At 46.0% G+C, this 21264-nt stretch overlaps 1 protein-coding gene across 1 annotated transcript in view; it reads right to left on the bottom strand.

The window, feature by feature from the left end:
* The window catches only part of ntn1a (netrin 1a), a gene marked incomplete at its 5' end in the record, with an annotated part of 51381 nt that extends 30479 nt beyond the window's left edge, over positions 1 to 20902 (bottom strand). Inside the window, one exon of the mRNA XM_079219714.1 lies at positions 19879 to 20902. Within this exon, the coding sequence (XP_079075840.1) occupies positions 19879 to 20902 (1024 nt within the window). The remainder of the gene's footprint in view (positions 1 to 19878) is intronic.
* Between the last annotated feature and the right edge of the window lie 362 nt (positions 20903 to 21264).

Genomic DNA, 21264 nt, shown 5'->3' with positions numbered 1-21264 from the left:
ATGTCTATGGGAACACAACCAACTGACATACAGTGCGGGAATAAAGGGGGCCCGGCCCGGGGCCGCTGACGCGAGTGCGTTGTCTGTATGTCAGCTGTGCCATAAAAATGCCATGGCTGGAGGATGACATTGGCAGGTCCCATTCAGGGCGACAGCACTGAAAAGCCCTTTAGGGTGAAAAAAAAACACACAAAAAAAGATTCCTCAGGCCTGTCAGTGTCCCCCGTAGCTCCCCGCCGAACAATACCCACTAAGAGCAGCTGTCTTAATAGCGTGAGGGACTGACAGCTTTAGGGCCGATGCGATGCTCCGAGCAGCATCCGCGCAAACTTCAGCCCCCTGGAACAACGCTCCGCTGTGTGACAACATAATGCAGCCAACGGGAGCGTTTGCCAGAGCCTGAACGCACCCCTTTACGTTTCTATCGCACGCGGTCCTGAGCTGACAGGGTTGGCGGGGCCCGCGGCGTTCGGGAGCGGATGCCGTGGCCCGATGGCGAACGATGCTTCCCGTGAAGCGCGATGACGATTGGAACCAAGTGGATTTACAGTTTCCTTCAGCAGGAAAAGGCCAAAACATTCCTCTCGCTCGAAAAGTCTCGGCTCGGGCCATGCGAGTGGGAACGGCGTGTGAACGCATTGTGTTTGACTGATGGAGCAATGTTTCCTTTGCAGAGCAAAGGCGGATTACTGGAGTGGCTGACGTTTCTTTCTTTCCGCCATCAGCGTCTGATCTGATAATCACAGTGTGAACGTTTTTAGACTCCTCCTCCTCCTCCTGCTGCTCCTCAAGTATTAGCCGTCATCAACCTGGCTGTCAAAGCCAAACACAATAAGCTCTGTGCGCTCTATTGTTTTACATCCAGCCATTACCTAACCCCGTCTCCTCCAGCCTCGAGCCTCGCACGTCCACAAAGCACCGCTCTTTCGCGCATCGGAAACACGCTAGACAGATCTCTAAATCTCCCCGAAACAAGAGCTCTCCCCGCCGATCATGTCAACCTCCAGTCTATTTACTGCGCCAGTTTGGTTTCTATGGGACCGGCGGAGCCGCAGTGTTTTGGGTTCCCATAACTCCTGGCAGGCCGGATCGCACGTCGCTGGCCCCCGAGGCGGACAGGGATGGGCCGCCGCTGTCAGAGCGAGACAACGAGACAGAGAGCGCACACAGGGCCAAGTCGCCCGCTCCATAGCCGTGATTCATGCTAATCCCACAGCCTCTGCAATTAAGGCAATCACTCTGCCCCGGCAATGCTAACGCATTATAGCCGAACGCAGTCCTGCCAGCACTGATTGGCGGCTGTGAGCTGAGAAAATAAACGGTGTTTGTAGATCTCGATGATGGGAAGATTAGATGAGTTAATTTGGCCCTTCGGGCAGGAAAATTAAGTCGGGGAGCGTTTCCTCCTGCGTGAAGACGCTGGGTGTCTCCATCGAGCATCATCAGGGCTCATCTTTTTCTTTTATTTCTTGCTTGTTGTTTTTTTCATCTCAAACACATTTCCTAGCAGCAGGATGTGAAGAAGAAGAAGAAGAAGAAGAAGCCAGTGGGAGAAGGCGCTCCCTATACCTCGCTTTGGAAAGTTTTCCCATTTTGAAGTGACTCAGCCTTGAGGATAAGCAGATGAGTCTTTGGATTAGGGATGAGATCGGAATGCTCGCCTGGATTTCTTTCTTCTGGCTACACGTTTATGGTTTTCCTCTCCCTCATAAAATGCACATCAGTCGATCTGGACACATCCTGTTTGCTAAGTGTCTGGAATACGGCCAATTATTGATACGTGGGAATCGTCGGAAGATTTTTCCCTTTTAACTTTTTTAGTTCATGAAGCAGCAGTTGAGATACATCTCACGAAAGGTCCACTAGGTAGCTGTTCTGGAGCTTTCGGTCGAACCACATGACCCTTCCTGGGCAGATGGAGCTGCCTAGATGTTTCAATTTCAGCTTCACCTTTTTGGTTTAAACCTTAAACCATATTTATTCTATTCATTCAAGCCATCATTGACCAAATTAAAATCTGTGACAAGTTTGACATGTCTTAACGGCTTGTGGACCCTGTGGACTACCCGAACAGAAGTTAATTAACTACCCTCGTTCTTAAATACCACACCATTGTGAACGTAATGGAGTTAAACATTTTTGTGTGTAATCCCCGTCATTAGTTCAAACGCTCACAAAACGTCGGGATGGTCAAAGAGAAACAAAAGAAACTTCGTCCACAGAAACGCCACGGCTTCTCCTCACCGGGCGGTGAATGCCTAATTTTTATTGTAGGCTCATTAGCGACCGCGGCACCGTGGCCATGCGGAGCAGGTGGGGAACCTTTGACCTTCACACACACACACACACACACACACACACACACACACACCATACATTCCTTTGTCAAGTCCCCATTACTAAGTTACCACTCCTCCGAAATGGGCCGTGACCCTGCTCCTCCTCCTCCTCCTCCTCCTCCTCCTCCTCTCGCATGGGGAAAACCTTCTCCTGCTGCAGATGCTGCAGTGTATCCGGACAATTGAGACAAATTTCTCTGTAAAATGTATAAGCCATGAAAGCGGCTTCATTTGGGCGGACAAACAAGAGGACAGGAGGGGAGATTGGACCCTCTGAAACAGGTTCATGGAGGAAAAGAAATAAATCTAATTTAGACTGAATTGAATTATTTCCTCCTACCCGCCATCCCTCTGTTTTTCCCCTCCTGGTGAAACTCAAAATGAATACAATTCCACTACTTTTCGTCTCACTTTTACAACCTGCCAATCCATTAACTGTCAGGCGGAGCGGCAGCTTTGGCTCGAGAGTCGCAATGAAAACGAACCCTGACTGATTACTGCGAGCACCGGAGCTCCTTGTGGAAACGGCGGTGAGTTTAGAGTCTGTGTAGCAGTGGTGTTCCTCGGCGTCTTTACCGCCTGGTTAAAAAAGATCCCGAGCTTTTTAATGAACACATACACACAGTCGAAGGCAAACTGTGGGTACGTGGATAGTAAATGTCCCGGATGAATAGAGATCAGGAAACAGCACCACCACATTGTGTGCTAAACAGGAGCATGATTATCCAGCTGGAGCGTAAACGCACGCCGAGGCCGGGTTTTGAGCTGAGCCCGGGGTCACTAATCGTATCGGTTCATATCGCACTCTTTTGCTGCATCTGGCCTGAAGGGCAGCCTGTGTTCAGACAGCAGCATGCGTGGGAATGATGAGGGAAGTGTACTTAAAGAGGTGTGTGTGTGTGTGTGTGTGTGTGTGTGTGTGTGTGTGTGTGTGTGTGTGTGTGTACATTTTTGACTTCTTGCCACCGAGCCAAGCTCAGTCTCCCATCCAGAGGAGGGAGTGAGCGGGAAGCCGCTGAAAGCCATAAATCTGAAACCCCCACGGCGCAGTTCCTTCACTCCTGTGACACATTTATTGTCCTCCTTTCATTTCCCCCCTTCTCCTTATATTGTCCTCGGCTCTCATGCAGTTTTTATTTTTAAACTGCAAACTCTTAAACTTAAACTTGAATTCCTCCACGCACTGCATTAATAAAAACATTTTTTAAAATTGAAAACCCGTCAGTGTTAAGCTGTGTTTGAGGGTGGGGGGCGTTCAAGACTTCACAGTCCGCTCCGTCTAGATGCTCTGGTTACCGTGGTCACGACTGTGAAGCCAGCAGCAGGCCTTGCATCCGTCACAGCTCAGGCAGTTTTTTGATTTGAATTTTGTTTGTTCGTCTTGGAAGATTCAGAGTGTAGCTGCACAAGTAGAAATAGATGTAGTAGAAGTTGGAATCAGATCATTTAGATAAAAATGATGTGATTAATCGATTATCAAATGAGTTGCCAAATTTAGTAGCTCACAACTATTGATCCAAATGATTTCTCACAGACACACTCACACATTTCAAGATTCAAAATGCTTATTTTGCTGGGTCCTCCTAACACACAGAATTAGAATAAACTTAATAATAAACTAAAAATAAAAAAGATAATAAGAATAAGAATCATGTGCTCAAGATAAATATGGTTGCTTTGTAAAAATATGGGCAAAGTGAACCGTTCCAATATTAGCTGGGAGCAAAGAGGCCACATGGTGCAGCACATTTCCGAGGGAAGGAGAGGATCAGATATTATCAAAATGAGGCGCATGCATCTGCGTCGCTCTTATGACACGTGTTGTCTTCGGACGAGCTAATAGAAGTCTTTCCGCCTCGGCTCTCCCGAGTCATGATCCAAGACCATCCGGAAGATGTTGCTGTGTATTTAAAACAGACGCATTTGGTTTTTCAGAGCAGTTCGCGGCCATTTTTGTTATCCTTTCTTAGTGAGTCCATTGTTAAGGCCAGTGAGAGGTGACTCGTGTCGCGCTCTGCCGTTGTGCACACGGAAAAAGTCGCAACAAGGACGACAGAAGTACGGAGAGGAAAAGCAAGGCATTGTGGGTGGTCTCTGCTGGTGCGTTCACATTGGATGACGAGAAGATAATGTTGGACTCTGATGTCGTTATTTATCTCACAGGCATTTTCTGATTTTGGACCGACTGAATGAATCGCAACTGACTGACAATAACTCATTAAAGTTTTTGTTCATTTTAATCAGAAGAGCTTGTATTTTCAGCCAATTAAGGTGAAATAAAAGCAATACCCTTTTGATCTTCCTACATTTATTTAAAAAAACACTTTGACTTAATACCAACCACAATTTATTTGATAAACAATAATCAAAGCCGAATTAGGAAAATGCCGTGACAATAAATAAAGGGTGTTTCTCAAAGTAAAGGAAGGATCCTTAAACGGCCGGATGGATTTCAAGGACGCTACGCCTTCAAATACCGTGACCGTAACGTATCCGCTGAGCAGCTTCCTTTAAATATAACAAAGTACAATAATACTTTTTGGTGGAGCTTTGGGCCGAGCGGAGGTTTCCTCCTCATTGGCGGCTGGGTTGATCCACGCAGATCGTTTCTGACACTGATGGAGCGGAGATGTTTTTACTGTACCGGCTCCAGAACCACATTTTACTGCACTCCTCTGCTGTGGCACGGTGCCTATACGGCTCGCTACCAATTAGGCCCTCGAGCACACACACACACACACACACACACACACACACACACACACACACACACACACACACACACACACACACACACACACACATTTGCATACTTCCACTGCTCTAATTGCAATCTTGGAACAGTAGCCCTTCAAGGTTGTTTTTTTAATTCAATTTCTTCATAAAAATCGCAGCACTTCATATCGTCTGTAACCAAGTGTGACACTCGTGACTCAGGCAGGAAGGATACAGTTGGGGAAGGGGAGGAAGAGGAGGGGGAGGAGGAAAAGAGACCCCTCTGACCCAGAAACCCAAAACCTCATTGTAATTTAGTCATCGGTAGAAGGCAATTAGCGAGGGAAGGACTGGACTTTGCCAGAGCAAGCAGAGGGCTGACACACGCTGAGGGTAAACGCTGCTTTGCCGCCAATAACGTGACAACAGACGACGGTTCCTTTTTTATATTTTTATAATAGCAAGTGCACGTTTTAAAACGTAGAAAGCAAAGAACAAAAGAAGGGTTTTTACTTTATCTTGAATAAAAGCAAAGCAAACAGGAGGTTAGCTTAATTTTCCCGAAGAGAAAGACAGCGACGCTCGTCGAGGATTTATTGATGCCCCCTCTCACGCAGAAGATTAAAGGCAGGAGGTGGAACGCCTCTCTGTTTGTCTCACGTCTCATTTCAAATGAGGATTTATTCGGAGAGGGCTGGGCCAAAAGTTCAAAACGTATTCGCTGCAGCCAGAATTTGGAGCGCCATACGATAAAACCTCCCGAGTGATAAATAACACCTTTTGGCCCGGCTTATCTCTGCGGTTCCCTTTATGAAGAACATACATGTGACGCAGCTACTATGGAAGCGTTGCGTGGCAATTGTGATTCAAGCAGACGTTATTTATTTTTTATAGAAGATCTGCACGTGGCAACAAAGATTGCGGTTGTGGCAAATACATTATGTTTAAGGTATGTTTAGGGTTTATAGCTAGGGTTAGGGTTCAGAGAAGATTACGCTAATAAGACTCAAAAGGGCACACTGTTTCCTCCGTGGGACTAATTATGAGGTGCAGATATCAGGCTGGAGGAGGAGGAGGGTTTCAAAAAGCTAGACAGATTATCAGTTTAAGGCTTCCGAGGAAAGAGAGGCCACTTCCTGTGTCAGCTCGTGGGTTTCCAGCCCAATGCTGCCACTATTGTGAGCCCCGCTGGCCGATGAACTTCTGCGCTTTCCAGGGAAACGCTAAGTGGTTGTGTGTAATTTGTGTCAAGAATAACATTATCACCCCCAGTGCGTTATTGATTCTGTAGATATTCCTTAATATTTGCTCTGGCAAAGGAGGTCGACTCTACAGGATGATTGCGCTGCTCAGCGGACCAGGAAAATTGACCATAATTATCAAATAGGCCACTTTATCTAATGAAAATGACTTCAGAAAATAGTTTGACCTTTATAGTTGTTTTTTTTGTCTTCGCATCTTGCAGCTGATAAAAGAGAGAAACCCCAAACAGAGGGCTCCTCCTCCAGCATTTGATATGGATCAACTTGATCATGTTTTCCAAAAACACTTGTTTCAAATATCTATTTTGCCATCTGTGCAAACATCCCCCTGTCAACACATTCACAACCTTCCATTGTGCTGTAATCTACACTAAAATATGAAATCCACTGCGTTGGCAAGACAGGTGTCGTTTCCGATGAGGTCATCGGCCGAGGCAGCAACCCAAACTCTAACCGCTGTTATTCTTCTCTTTTAAATCCCGCTTTTTTCTTTTTCCACTCTATCTTTTGTGATCGCCTCGTTCTTTTATATTTTCACTGACCTTGAATGTTATTGGGGCTCAAAGTTCAACTGGTTTTTAAAAGCTGTTTTTCAAGCAGTTGGTCCGGATATTTTAAACCACCATTAACTGCTGCTACTGTCTACTGGCCTTTACCCCTAACATGCCACTGTTCACCCCCTCTTAAAGAATCCCTCGGTTTTAAAGGGACAGTTCACCCCAAAATGCTAAATACACATTTTTCCTTTTACCCGTAGTGCTATTTATCAATCTAGATGGTTTTGGTGCGAGTTGCCTCGTGTTGGCCTTCTCTCCAATATAATGGGACTATTGCGCTCGGCTCGTTCTGCTCAAAGAGGCAAAACATACATTTGAAGGGCAGGCTAGGGGACAGCAGTATTATCTCATTGTGAAACTGCACCGGAAGCAACCCCTTAGGAACAAGTCAAATAAGACTGAATACTTGTTAGCATAAGTATGTTTTTGATGGGTATTAAAAAGGCAAGAGTAGGCCCTGTCTCCTAGAAATGACATTTGGTTTATGGCTACGTTCAGACACCCACAGTGATGTGTTAAAGTGTGGGAAAGACTGTGGTTTTGGTTAAATAAGTGATGTGAAGCACAACACAGGACGTGTGCACTTCATTATTGTTTAACCGGAACCACAATCGTACCCAAACCCCAACCAAAGTGCTTTTGATGCCTAAACCCAACCGCAAGCCAAACTCAGGATGCATGAAAAGTCCCGCACTTAGTCTGACCAGCATCCACCCCGACCCCCTCTCAACGACTGGCGTGCTGCACACAGTGAGTGCAAAATAACAATATTGCCAGAGAACATAATCCAGGCAGAAATTATATTTTCACTCAAAACAAAATTGGAAGACAGAGTATATCAATCTAATTTGGCGGAGACGGGGTTGCGAGACTGAAGGCCAAATAAACAACGGGAAAAATGCAAAACATTTGGCTGCAAATATTCTGCATCAAAACTATTCATAAGGGCCCTGGGATAGTCTGGCTAGTCCAGGATGTACCCGGCCGTCGCCCAATGTCAGCTGGGATCTGCTCCATATTCACGTCCAATTGCACAAAAAAAAAAAAGTGCATTTAAAAATTCTACCCAGTCACAAATGACTGACAGGAACAGGGTCTGCATCAGCTACTGTTATTACTCGCACAGCACTCTGACCGACCCGGGGAAGGAGGAGAGCGTTGGGAGCGAGCCACACCTCCGCGGCTGCCGATCGATCTACCTCTCTCTTCACCCCGCCAAAGACTCTGGGAGACGGGAGCATCATCTCGCATCGGCTATCCCTCACGCTCTCCATCTCCACTTTCATCTCCAGCCAAAGGCCTGTCCTGCCCGGGCAGGGAAGAAAATACGAGGAAGAAAAATCCAACCAAAACAAGGGCGGCGAGCTTGAAGACAAAAAGAAGGCCGAAACGCATTCTCCGGGATTTTTTTTATCGTCAGATGGACATCTGGATTCCCACAGAGACCTGGAGCATAATCATTTCAATATCTGCAAGTGTCTCTGGCGGCTGGAGAGCAGGAGATAGACAGCGGGAACTGAGGCTGAGGCCAAGTTTCTTTTCCTCCCCGTGTCATACAAGTCCGGGTCTCCGCTTCAAAGAAAACAGAGGGGCCCCATTTGGAAATACATTTTTTTCGCCACAAACTATCATCTCATAACACAAATATTACCATTAATGACTCCATTTCCGCAAAATTTCCTTATCGACCCTCTCCTAATTAGGCCCGTTTGTTTGCTTTGTCATCCTCCAGTGATAGGGGGCCTTTTTGTTATTACAAGCAGAAACGGGGACCCGTGTGGGAACCTGCTGGAGGAGGAGGAGGCGGAGGAGTGGGGACCCCACAGCTGCCGAGGAGCCTTCTGCAACACACACTACGACTTTAGAGGAGCCCTCATCCTGCAACACCAAATAGCACTTAAGGTAGCACGGCGAGTCAAGAGCCTCTCTGTCTTTATCTCACTTCCCCTATCTTTGTCCTCACCCTCCCTCACTTTCTCACCACGTATCCCGCCGTCACCCCTGTACTCTTCTCTCTCTCTCTCTCTCTCCCTCAATGGGCCTTCTGGAGCTAAATCAGCTGAGGCCAGCGCTTCTCTCTGCTGGACACAGAGCCTAATTAATTGGCCACATGGTCCCAGAGGGAGAAGAGCCAGCAAGCGGCTGGCCTCTTCCTTTCTCAAAGACAGAGAGGGAACATGTGTGCGCTTGTGTCTGAGGTGACTGTGATGGGAAGGGAAACTGAGGGAAAGTGTGGACTGGCAGCCCCTCCCCCCCCAAATGAGTCTTATCTGCGAGAGCTAATGAGTGATGGATTAACCCGGGATCACCCCTGGCAAATTGAGATGACCCCTGCAAACTTAGCCCAAGTGCCCCCTCCTAGAAGTCCGCATTCCACTTCACACAACCAAACAAACACACACACACACACACACATACACGCACACACCGACCGTTGGTGCTATTTTCTCTCAGGGAAATGGCATCCTCTTTAGAAGTTGGGATCTGCGTTTTTGACGCAGATCCCAACTTGTAGAGTTCACCAGCGGCATCAATTATTAGGCATCTGGAATTCTGGAGGCATGATCCCAACAATGAACTATGAACTTTTATTTAGAAGTCACACACATCAGATCTTAAGAAGTTAATTGTAAATCTGTCTACTTTGTGCTGACCTCTGCAGAATGAGATCTCTTTGTGCCACCGAGTCAACCTGCAGCCAGAAAAATTAAGCGTCGTTTTCCGGCTCGTTTGGCCGAACAGGCTGCCATCTTTTTTTTTTAACGGAAGAAGAAGAAAAAAGCTCCCTGTGGTACTGTTGGTTATACAGACAGTCATCACAGGCCCACACACACACACACACACACACACACACACACACACACACACAACTGTGACTCGAAGACATCCATGACGACCGGGCTGCTACAAACCACTGGCTGCTGCCACACACACACACACACACACACACACACACACACACACACAGCTTGCGCCGTGACTTATATGGGAAAGACAAAGACGTTGGTGATAAATCACTGTAAGCTATTCAACCTCAACACACACACACACACACACACACACATTCCAGGCAAGATTTTTTTTCTTTCCTTGTGGCAGTGTGTGAGCACGTTTGACGCAAAATGAAATTGTTTGACTCCGCTTGATCTGTCACAGGAGTGTGTGTAAGAGACGCGTTAAAAAAAGATAAAAGAGCAGACTAACCCAGAAATGTTCAGTTTGCATAAAACAAATAGCAATAAAGGGCAATTTTGCATCAAAACTCTACAGTTTCAACATTTACGACGTAATTAACCAGCTCAGAGGAGGCGGCTCACAGTTCACTCAGATGACGACAGCATGGTGGGGGGCTCTGATTAGTCATCTGTGGCTGTGAGTGTTGGGGACGCCGGCTTCGGGCTCCATGTGCTAACGCTCGTGCTAGGTGGTCCTGTCGGCGAGCGGCGCTACTGCTGCCAGAGAGTTTTTTTTTTTGCCAGGGCTTTTACCTTGAATCAAACGGCGGGCCTCCTGCAAACACAAAGCAAGAGTCTGTTTTTTATTTGCTGTTGTTGACGCTGTTAGGGCCCCATCAGCTACAGGGAGATTTCGGGGGATTTGTAACAAGCCGCGCCAAGGCCTTTTCATCTTGAAGTGTGAACAGGCTCAGATAAGCATAGCGCAACAACACATGCTGCACCGGCTTCAGTGCTTGTTCAGATGTGTTGATTCTACCTGAAAGCACACGGAGGAATGCAGCATGAGGGGGTTTGAAATCAGTCTCATTAATATAGTATTTACTAATCACCGCAAGGCACAGCGCGGGAGAACTTGCTCTCTCTCTCTCTCTCTCTCTCTCTCTCTCTTTCTCTGCTGTTGCCTCCAGCCCACCATTGCACAATGCAAACACTCTCCCTCCTGTCGGTAACCGTGCAGTAACCTGCTGCCACACGGAGGTGCTGAGGTCATCAACCCTGATCCTCTGCAGCACATCGGGACCAGGTCTCTCACACACACACACACGCAAACGCTTTTTAATTCTAAAATGCTGCCAATGCCTTTGCATACATCATCTCACACACAAGCACAGAACCTCTCTCTCTCTCTCTCTCTCTCTCTCTCTCTCTCTCTCTCTTGCTCACCAGAGATCTGTAGGCGCTCCTCAAGGCTACATTAGCCACTGCTAGGATAACAGATCCAAACTCTGCGACTGTAAGCTGTCAAGAAGCATTGAGGGTATCCTGGATTTTGACATATTGATAGCAACAATGAGTAAAGCTCTGCATGGTGTCTATGCAAAGATCAAGTCCAGCTGTTGCATCGAAACGGAATAAAACGTTTTTGATCAGATATCCCCGACGGGGAGCTGCAGCCGGATTGGCCTCTGTCCCCACTGTGTGACAGCGTATACAATAAATATTGTTGAAGACCTTCCAAGAGGCAGGCTGTAATTCACGGAGCTGATGAGTGTGGCATTGTGTCTAATGTGTGAACACATGCTGATGATGTTTGGTGCAGCTTTTAATTACCCCTAATCATCTGGTAATCGCTCGACCCGAACCTTTCCATTACACACAAACACCTCTGTCTCTCTTCTGCTCACACACACACACACACACACACACACACACACACACACACACACACACACACACACACACACACACACACACACACACACACACACACACTTATCTGGCAGGTTCATGCCAAAACCCACAGCACACAAAGATCCTCCCTCGCCTAAGACAAGCTTTCACTATGGCATCAAGTCACCAATTAATTCATTAACAGATGTCTCCCCAGGCGCTGAATAGCTGCTCACATCCCGGACAGAATTACTGTTTTTGTAAACTCCCAGTGGCAGACAACCCAGATTAACACGCACACACACACACACACACACACACACACACACACACACACACACACACACACACACACACACATTGCCGGCCTCAATCTGTCTCTCTCTCTACAGCAGAAAGAGATCTACTGACTGGATAATGTCGAGGCCTCCTGGCGGCGAAGAAAGACACGTGGAAACACTCACACAAGCGTGCGCACGCACAAATATAAACAGGTAACTGGCAGACGCCAGAGACAGGTATCAACAGAGACTGAGAGCAGCATCGTGTGTCTGTCTGTCGCTGGGGGGATTAAACACGAGGAGCGACCTGTTGAGTAGCGCGTGTGTGTATATAAGTGTGTGTGTGTGTGTGTGTGTGTGTGTCTGTGTGGGAGAGGAGTGGTGTCACTATGATTTTTATACACAACCCTGCCTTATTATCTCGATACCAGTCGAAAACTGTACATAATAGAACGTAAATAATAGAAAATGAAAATACAAAATACAATATAGTAATAGTATTCATAAAAAAATTGGTATGCAGTAATCTGATGTCGCCTATGTAATCATTTGGCCACAAAATATCATATTAAACCACATTTAATAAGGATTTTTATTATCCTGCTGGTAAATCACTAACATTTTACGAGGAGTATACAATGATATGTTGCTTGTTTTTTTAAACATAGTTCACCTGATACAGATCCCAATGCATCATCAAAACACTGCCCCGCTGCCTCACATTGACGCAGGAATATCCTTATTAAAACTAATAAAAAAAGGAGAATCGGATCATTTTTTTACAACAGGGTATTGCATACCGTGCTCCACGATGAGTGTTGGAGTTGCTCGTATGCCTTGTGTCCATCAAACACCTTTTCTCCAACAGCGAGCAGCACTTTTGCAGATGCTTGGGAGCCATCCTAGTCATGTTTGAACACTGTTTTTCCTGGTGATTTTGTAATGCATTTAACTTTTTGCACCTCGGGCGACGAGCTACGATCGAGCGCTTGGCGCTGTCAAAGAGTCTAATAAAAATAATGAAGCAGCTGCCATCGCTGTAAAGAAAACCCACTTCATGTCTGTGGTTTTTCGAAAAAGATTAATCAGATTGTTGAAAATCTTTAGTGTGCATGTACGCCCAGATCTCTCTCTACCTGACAGCGTAAAAACACAGCACGGAAGTGTGTGTATATGAGCGACTTCTGCAGAGTGCAGCGAATATTAGAGTGCTGTGTTTAAAGGGTGGAAAGAGGAGGAAAAGATCCATTTGGATCTCATCGGCCGGACCAATTATCGCCAGCTGCTGCTGGAAGAGTGAACCCGCAGGTCGGATGGAAACATTTTAAATGCAAGACACACACAGAGCATGTTTTCACCCACAGGCATGCAGCAATATTTCTGATCCTAAGTACGAGAATGATGATGATGATGATAGGGACAATCTGAGTCCCTGGCCCGGCTGGATGTTGTGATTAACCAGCCGCAGTCCTCGGTGAGGTCAAGCACCAGCGAGGGCGACAAGAGGAAGTGAGTGCAGGCCAGAAGCCAACGCAGTGACACAATGTGGCTTCCGACCAAACCGTTTTTCAAAAAGTAAGGTCGAGACTCCGTTCCCGGTACGAGCTCGGCTCGCTCACACTGGCTAGAAATGCGGACTCCCACCGTGAGCGGGATCTGTGCTGCATTACTGTATGTGTCGTAGCCAAAGCAGTGAAACCAAAACCACAACCGTTGAAATGTTCAATTCGCCCAGAGGACCCTGAATTCAACGACGGGCACGCAGGGCTTGGAAATTTCAGAACGGATTTAGTCTTTTCTGACAAGTGAACACATTCCTTCAAACCAAGCAGTGCGACCTGAGCTTCGTCAAAGGCCGTAAAATGGATTGTAATGAAAATGATCTTTTTCCACTTGAGGCTACACCACACAACACGCAGATAGCTCTGGTAAAACACAGTTACTAATGTGTTTGGGATTTAGTTTCATGAGTGGTGGCAGCCTTCCTTGTACTTCTCTCTCGGCCCAAACTGACACAAATGCTTTCTAATTACCGTTTTGTGTGTTGTTTTTATCTGAATGTTGTGCTCAGACAGACTTTTTGATATAAACCTATTCCCACTCTTCAAAGGCCTGTCAGAGTTTATTATCCGCAGTCAAACTCAGATTGTTTCTCAAACAGGCCTCATGACAAGCAACAACTAGCTCCAAAATTCCAGCTCCAAAGGGCTGCTGCCAAACACTGACATTAATAGCTTCAAGATCGTCCATGCTTCAACATACTCCGCGGCATCAGCGTTATTTGTCACATCTACTGCTTCCATTTGAGCCTAAAGTATTGTGATTATAAATGATCTCACACATGTATGGTCTCTGGCTACTCAAGTGCTCAAAGTAGCAGCTTTATAAAAGTCTGTAGATGGTAATGGCTTTATTTCATCATCATCATTATTGTTTAATATAAATACTTTGTGATATAAATTCTGGAGCCAGACGTCGTAATTATCCCTGAAGAACAAAATTGATCTACTCTTGTCTTCTTTTGACCCAGTCCGGGTGGCTAGTTTTGCTCCAAAAAGGAACCAAATGTATCGCCTGTCACTAAACATGATCAATCTATCTAAAAATCTATTTAAAATAAATGTATTTACAGATCACAAGGTTAAAAAAAAAACACTTTAACATACATCCATAATCAGGGGGAGCTGCAGCGCTGTATCTCACATTATATTCTTGAAGGTTTTATCAATACATCTACTCAGTGTCGGCTATGTACCATTACTTTAATCCGGCTCCAGCCCTGTGACAGCCTTCAACGGCTGTCTTCTGAACTTCCAGTTGCATAGATTTAAAATGCAACCACCTTTTAAATACCTGGCATAGATTCTCAAGCCTCTTACTCACTTTTTAAGTGAGCTACAATGTCAGCCAAATGTTTCAAAAATGGAGAGGATGTTGCAAATTGTTTGCCCAAGCCTTCTGCTAACCTCAGCTGTCACGGCTGCTGCTGAATTATCAGAGCGATCGAGAGAAATGTTGCTAATAGGCTAAACTATTAGTAACTATTACTATACTATATAAAGAGCTGGCCTGCTGTTGGGCTTAGCAATTAGCAAGCTAACTAGTGGACAGCTGGCTACTTAGCTTGCTAATTCTGCCATGCTTTTATGCAACACTTGTGACAGAAAATGATCAAAACAAAGTCGCTACTTAACTGGTGATAGCAATGTGCTTTCCTCCACTGTGACAAGAGTGTCTAGACGAAGAATTAATTCGCTACATTTGTTAACTTGTTGAGCAGCTGGCTAGATAGCTAGCTAACTTGCTAATTCCACCATGCTTTTATGACACACTGGTTAGAGAAAAGATGCCCAGCGACTTTGCTGGATCTAACGGTCCCTCTGCCTCAATCCTCCACGCTAGCAAACTACTTAGCCGCTAGGAGGGTAGGCGGGAGCTTCAGAGGCTAACTAGCTAACTAGCCAGCACTGGAGATGGACAAGCTAGCTAGCTAACTAGCCAGCGTTAACCAATGTGCTCAGAGAATTATTCTGTCTCCACCTACGCCCCCCCCCACAAAAACACGTCACTGTGTTTCCGAACCGAAACAGAGTCTATTGGCAGCAAATTATAATTTACAACACATACATGCAGAGCCACAGTGTCTCCTGTGCTCCCAAAAAATGCTGCAGAAAATGTGTCATTATTACTACCGTCCCACGGCGTGTGTGTGTGTGTATCTTTTTTGTCTTTTTTTGTGTTTGGTTACAGCTACTTGATATACCGTACAGTCAGGCTTGCTTACAGTGCTGGCTCAGAGGCCATGTTTCTGTCTGCCTGAGAGATACAACAGGCCTCAAAATCTAAAACAGAAGGGTGAGCCGGTCGTCTGGACCATGAGCGACTTTTTTTTGCAGCGGTTTACAAAACGAGCCATAAACACAGATAAGAGCTCCGGCAAAAGAGATTCTTGAAGCGAGAGAGAGGCCATTCCCCTCTGTTTGAACTAGCGGCTTAAGACCTGAAGAAAACTGTGTGTGTGTGTGTGTGTGTGTGTGTGTGTGTGTGTGTGTGTGTGTGTGTGTGTGTGTGTGTGTGTGTGTGTGTGCGTGCCTACAGGTGTGTGCATGTCGGTAGAATGAGACGAGTGCTGACTGAAGAAGTGAAGGTGAGGACTAGTAGGACAGTGCAAAGTGCAAAGCTACTCTGTCAGTTTATTCCCAGCTTTGTTTGCTGCCAGCGGGACTAACGACGCATCCCGCCGCCACCTTTGAAGATGAAGGATGCCGGTTTCATAAAGGTGCGCGGCGAGCTGCTCAAACATTAACCAGACCTTCGGTGTTGTCTGAAAGGTAGCGAAGGAACATGACGGCAATGGAGACGTCTGAAGGGAAAAACATACTTTGTTCCTCGACTGACTTGATGCATTTTAAGTGAAAAAGCATTGCTTCTATGTGCAAACAAATGTGGAACTGACTGTGTCTGACTGATGTCATTCTTACTGGTTTACAGTTTGAATCTCATGATCAGATACGTGCAAGACGACTGTAAACACCTCACCTAAGCGATCTCAATGGTCAGGTATATCAATAGTCTGTGATATTTGATGGTTTTTAGTCCCTTTGATGGTTTATTTCTTACAACGTTGGATCCATTGTACATTGAGGCATCGCTATGGTCAGGGCAACTATTATTTCAAGCACAAATACAATATTTTTCTGACCAACTGTTTGCAAAAAGCTCTTTCTTTATTATTATGTCGGGGGGGAACTGCACTAAATCCAGAAATTGATTGTTGCTGATGGCGTCACTGGAAAGGTTTCTGTTATCAAAATCCGCTGTAGCTGTTTCTGGAATTATCTTCGACCTCATTAAGGTTTTGGGCCGCCATCCATGGAAGTTAGGAAAACACACCACCAAGCATCAGTATGCGCACAGCTGTTTTTAAGTGTTTACTTATGCTCGCCTGAACATTTTGTTGGAGGTAATACTCACATCTAGTCGAGGCACTCAGAGGACCTGTTTAAGAATTTTTTTTATGTACGATTTTTATTTTTATTTTTTCAGAGACTGCTTGTGTGCAAACAGGCGTCAATCTCAGCTAGGATGGAGAGAATCTCCTCTAAATCACTGATATACTATGTATCAATGCCGCAACGAAGAAAAAAAGCAGCCTTTGTATTCCTATTGGCCCAATAAGGGGCGCCTGCACAGGCCATGGAAACGTCACTCTACCTCCCCTTTATTTCCTCTCACACATTTTCCTTACATCTGTCTCTTTCATATCCACTATTGTCGTCCTGCTCCACCTCCTCCTGTCACTCTGTCATTCTGCATACCTTCAAGCTGTTTTTCTTTTCTTCTTTCTAATCTGCCTGAATTATTTAAGACACCCTTAAACTCAAAGTGTAAAATAAACTGCACAAAACTTAATTTGAAAATGTAAACTCTACAAATGAACAGCTAATTTGCACCCCTGCTGCGGTTGCTGCGAACCCATATTAACGCGTCCAAACTGAGATTAAAGCATGTCCCTGTTTTGCCTGCGGTGCTGGCTATCGAACCCGCCCCTTTTGCTGCGATGAGTCAATAACCCAAATGGATGGAGGCGCACACTCAGGAGATCCTGAGATCCTGATGGGAGTAATCAGCAAAGTGCACTTCAGGAGAAACACAACCGTTTGTGTTTTTGTGTCTTTTTTTCTTTTTCTTTTCTTTTTGTAGTCAACAGCTTACATCAGTTCCGACACCACCACACGGTGCCGGAGCTTTTTTAAATTATTTTTTACTGCACACAGAAACACTTCTGTGCTAACTAGATCCTCATGAGGGCCCAGCGACGCTCCCGGTGTCGTCATTAAGGATTAAGGGGAGTGCAACGACAAAAACTCTCTGATTTCGGTGCGATCACAAGCGTTGCCCCACTGAATACAACACACCTCAACAGGCCTCCTCTTGTTGTTCTCTGCCTTCACAGAGGTGGGATTTCTCCCTCTCCTCCAGGTTCAAACACACGTTTCCTTCACGATGTCGAAAAGTAAATAGCTTGCTGACAACGTGATGGATGCAGTAATCGACAGGCTTTTATGGCCCCTTGTTATACAGGGAAAAAATAGAGCGTCGAGGATGTTGACTGACGGAAACAATTCATTTGTGTGAGTTTATTATGAGCTGTGCCAACATTGATTATTGTTTTTCACGCATGTCAATGTAAATCAGGCAGATATTTGAAAGCTGTAAAATAAAAAAAATATCCCTCTTTGTATTGGATGCATTTGAATGTTGCATTGCTGATTGCTGAGATATTTGAGCATTATCTGAATGCTTTTTCACGGCGGCAATCTTTCTCACTGACTGCCTCCTATACCAAATATGAATTTTATGTTGTTTGTGCTGCTGGACTCGGTGAGATGGATTCTTCAGTAGAATGAAGACACTTTTTTGTTTTTAAGTGACACATGTGAAACATATAAAGCATAACTGATAATGAATTGAGGGCGCTGTTCACCTGACTGTGACTTGTAATTCAAGGAGTATAAAATCAACTTCACGTATTCCTTTTACACATCAAGTGCTATTTCGAGTGCAGAATGTGGACATTTCCACTAAACTGCGCCTGTTGATTTAGCCACATCTGCCAGCGAGGATGGGTTGGAGCTTTAGCAACGGACAACGCCAGCAAACAAAAAACTTTTAAACATCTGCTACGCGTCAAAGTGGCTGACATGTGCCGTGACCGTCAAGCAGTGCAGACTGGGAAATATAAAAGGGATTCACTCTGAGGTTTCAGTCTCTATCAGCAACATTTTTCTCCATTAGTTTCTCGATCTGTCCCTCCTCATCCTCTTCATCCTCCTCACTGTACCCCTCATCAGCAGGAGCCAGTAATTACAATTAAATTAAATGAATCGAAATACAACAACGACAAAAAAAACAGCAAAATTTCTCTTGGAATATCACTTGGAATACATAATTTAGTAATTTCATCCAACAATCTTCCGAATACTCTTCATCTTCTCTTACTATATGCAGCTTAGTAGTACAGAACCTAAATTGGAAAAATTAATAATAAAACCTTGCCAGTATTCTGCAGTATCTAAAACTCCAGGTTATACATGTGTCTGTGCCAGGTTGTAATAAAACTACTGTAACCGATCAGTCAGCAGCTGATGAAACATGTCGGCTGTCAGACACAAAGAGCAGCAGAACAGATAAGAGCAGGGATTTGCTTCTTTTGTTGTTGTTTTTACACCTGCTTTCCTTTAGGGAAGGAAAAGACTGTGTTATACGGGGGTATATTATATTTTCTCAGGTGGTTTTTCAGTGAATAATGTCAAATATAATTAGGAAAATATCCAAATTAAATGAATTCTCACTTTTTTCTTAACTAAATTTAAAGCATAGAATACAATGCAATACAACTAGGGACAATAAGCTTTTTTTCAAATATACATTTAGGAAAACGATTTGATTATATAGAATGTAATTATTATTATTTATACATTGGTAATGATAGATGTATTTATACTCAACCGCAACACCTGACATTTTAAATTAAGCCACATCGGATGGATTTGGATTTTAATTATATGATTATAACAGCAACAACAACAAAAAGCTGCGTTCAATTACCCCTGCGGTGAGTTAGTTGCAGGATCCTTGAGATGAATTAAAAGGCGTCTCTTTATTGCAGCGGTAAAGTCGAGCATGTGAGTAATGTTCCTGTGGACGATGAAAAAAAAAAAAAGCCCCGCTGTGGCCTGCAGTGAGCTAAATGGACTTTCAAATTGCATTTAAACACATTTGTTATGCTTGTTAGCGAACGCCACAATATGGTTTTGTTGATGCTTGGTTTTAATTAAGTTAAGCTGTAAAATGAGTCGTGTATTACAATATAATACAATTTATTATTATTTAAAAGACCCTAAAAAAAATCACTTATTTCAAATATATTCGTCTAATATTTTTTTTTCTTCGTGAAATATTCCCACTGTAGGCCCAATCTTAAAACCACAGCAGTCCGTCCAGCCACCACACACACACACACACACACACACACACACACACACACACACACACACACACACACACACACACACGCGCGCGCGCAACCCACCCCGCACACGGATCAGCCAGAAGCCGCTCCGGGATGCATGGAGCTCGGCGGGGGGACTTACCGACGCACTCGTTGGCCTCCCTGGCCGTGGCTCTCTGCCACGGTCTGTCGTAGTGGAAGGGCTTGCACCTGTCGCACTCCGGCCCGGCGGCGTTGTGCTTGCACTCGCACACCAGACCCCCGTCCCGGTCCTTTACGCACCGGGACGCGTGCCCGTTGCACTTGCACCTCCCGCCGACCTGCAGGTCCGACACGGCGTAGAAGTACGAGTCCCGCGCCAGCTCCGAGTCGTCCTCGTTCTCGTCGCCGAACGTGTGCAGCCGGCTGAAGACGACTTTGATGTCGGTGGCCGTCACCCAGTCCTGCAGCACGGGCGAGTTGTCGAAGTCGTGCGCAGACGGCCGGCCGTCCAGCGTGCTGAAGGCGATGAGCCCGCCGGTCAGAGGGTACATGTCGGTGTGCGAGTCCGTGCAGACCGCCTCCTGCTCGTTCTGCTTCGTTATCACGGCCCGGTTCGGCTTGTTGTACATCTTCCTGCACTGGGTCGAGTATAACTGAAAGGGCACCCATGTTTTGCCGTAGTCCATGGACTTGTAGATCACCATGGACTCGGGCCGGGGAGAGCAGAACTGCAGGCTCACGTAGGTGACCTCGAACTTCTTGCCGAGCGACAGCGTCAGCGTGACGTTGAGCGGGTACTGCACGAAGTTCTCCGACTGCCAGCAGGTGAGGTTGTGCGGGTTGTTGAGGTCCGTCAGGTAGGCCGGCGGGCGGCACTTCTTGGGGTCCGAGGCGTCGCAGGTGTGACAGTTCCTCGTCCGCTCGTCGCCCTTCTCCGCCGCCGTCACCACGCAGTAGCGGCCGGGCGCCTTGCCGCAGGTGCTGGACACCTTCACCTCCTTGCCGAAGGCGGAGTTGACGAAGTCCGGGATGCAGCGGCGCGGGTTGCCGTGCTCGTCGTAGCAAGGGTCCGGGGGCGAGGTCTGCGCCGCGAACAGGCTCACCCCGTAGCCGCCGAGGACGCTCCGGCACGACAGGGACGCGGCGAGCAGCACAGTCAGCGCAATGTCCACCGCCCTTTGCATGGTAGGTCCCTCGGTCCCCAAGTGTCTCCGCCGGCTGAGGGGGGGAGACGGCGGGAAAGCAGCGAGCGCGAGGGAAGAGAGAGAGAGAGCAGGAGAGAGAGAGAGAGAGAGCAAGAGAAAGAGAGAGAGAGAGAGAGTTAAGTTTGGCGATGCAGCAAACACCCCCCACCCCCCCAAAACACCCCCAAAAACCCAGCAATAATGGGGCAAGAATTTGACAATGATGTAAAAGTAAAATGTTAAGTTTTTTTTTATGTGTGCAAAATGTCTAGAAGAGCTCACTTTACCTGAGAATTATGTAAAGTAGAACAGGGAGAGAAAGAGAGAAGGAGAGAGAGAGATGAAAAAAGATGTGAGGCTAC

The sequence above is a fragment of the Taurulus bubalis genome, assembly GCF_910589615.1.
Source record: "Taurulus bubalis genome assembly, chromosome: 6".
In the NCBI taxonomy this organism is placed as follows: domain Eukaryota; kingdom Metazoa; phylum Chordata; class Actinopteri; order Perciformes; family Cottidae; genus Taurulus; species Taurulus bubalis.
The sequence above is the reverse complement of the archived record's forward strand: the minus strand, read 5'-3'. Positions and strand labels throughout refer to the sequence as shown.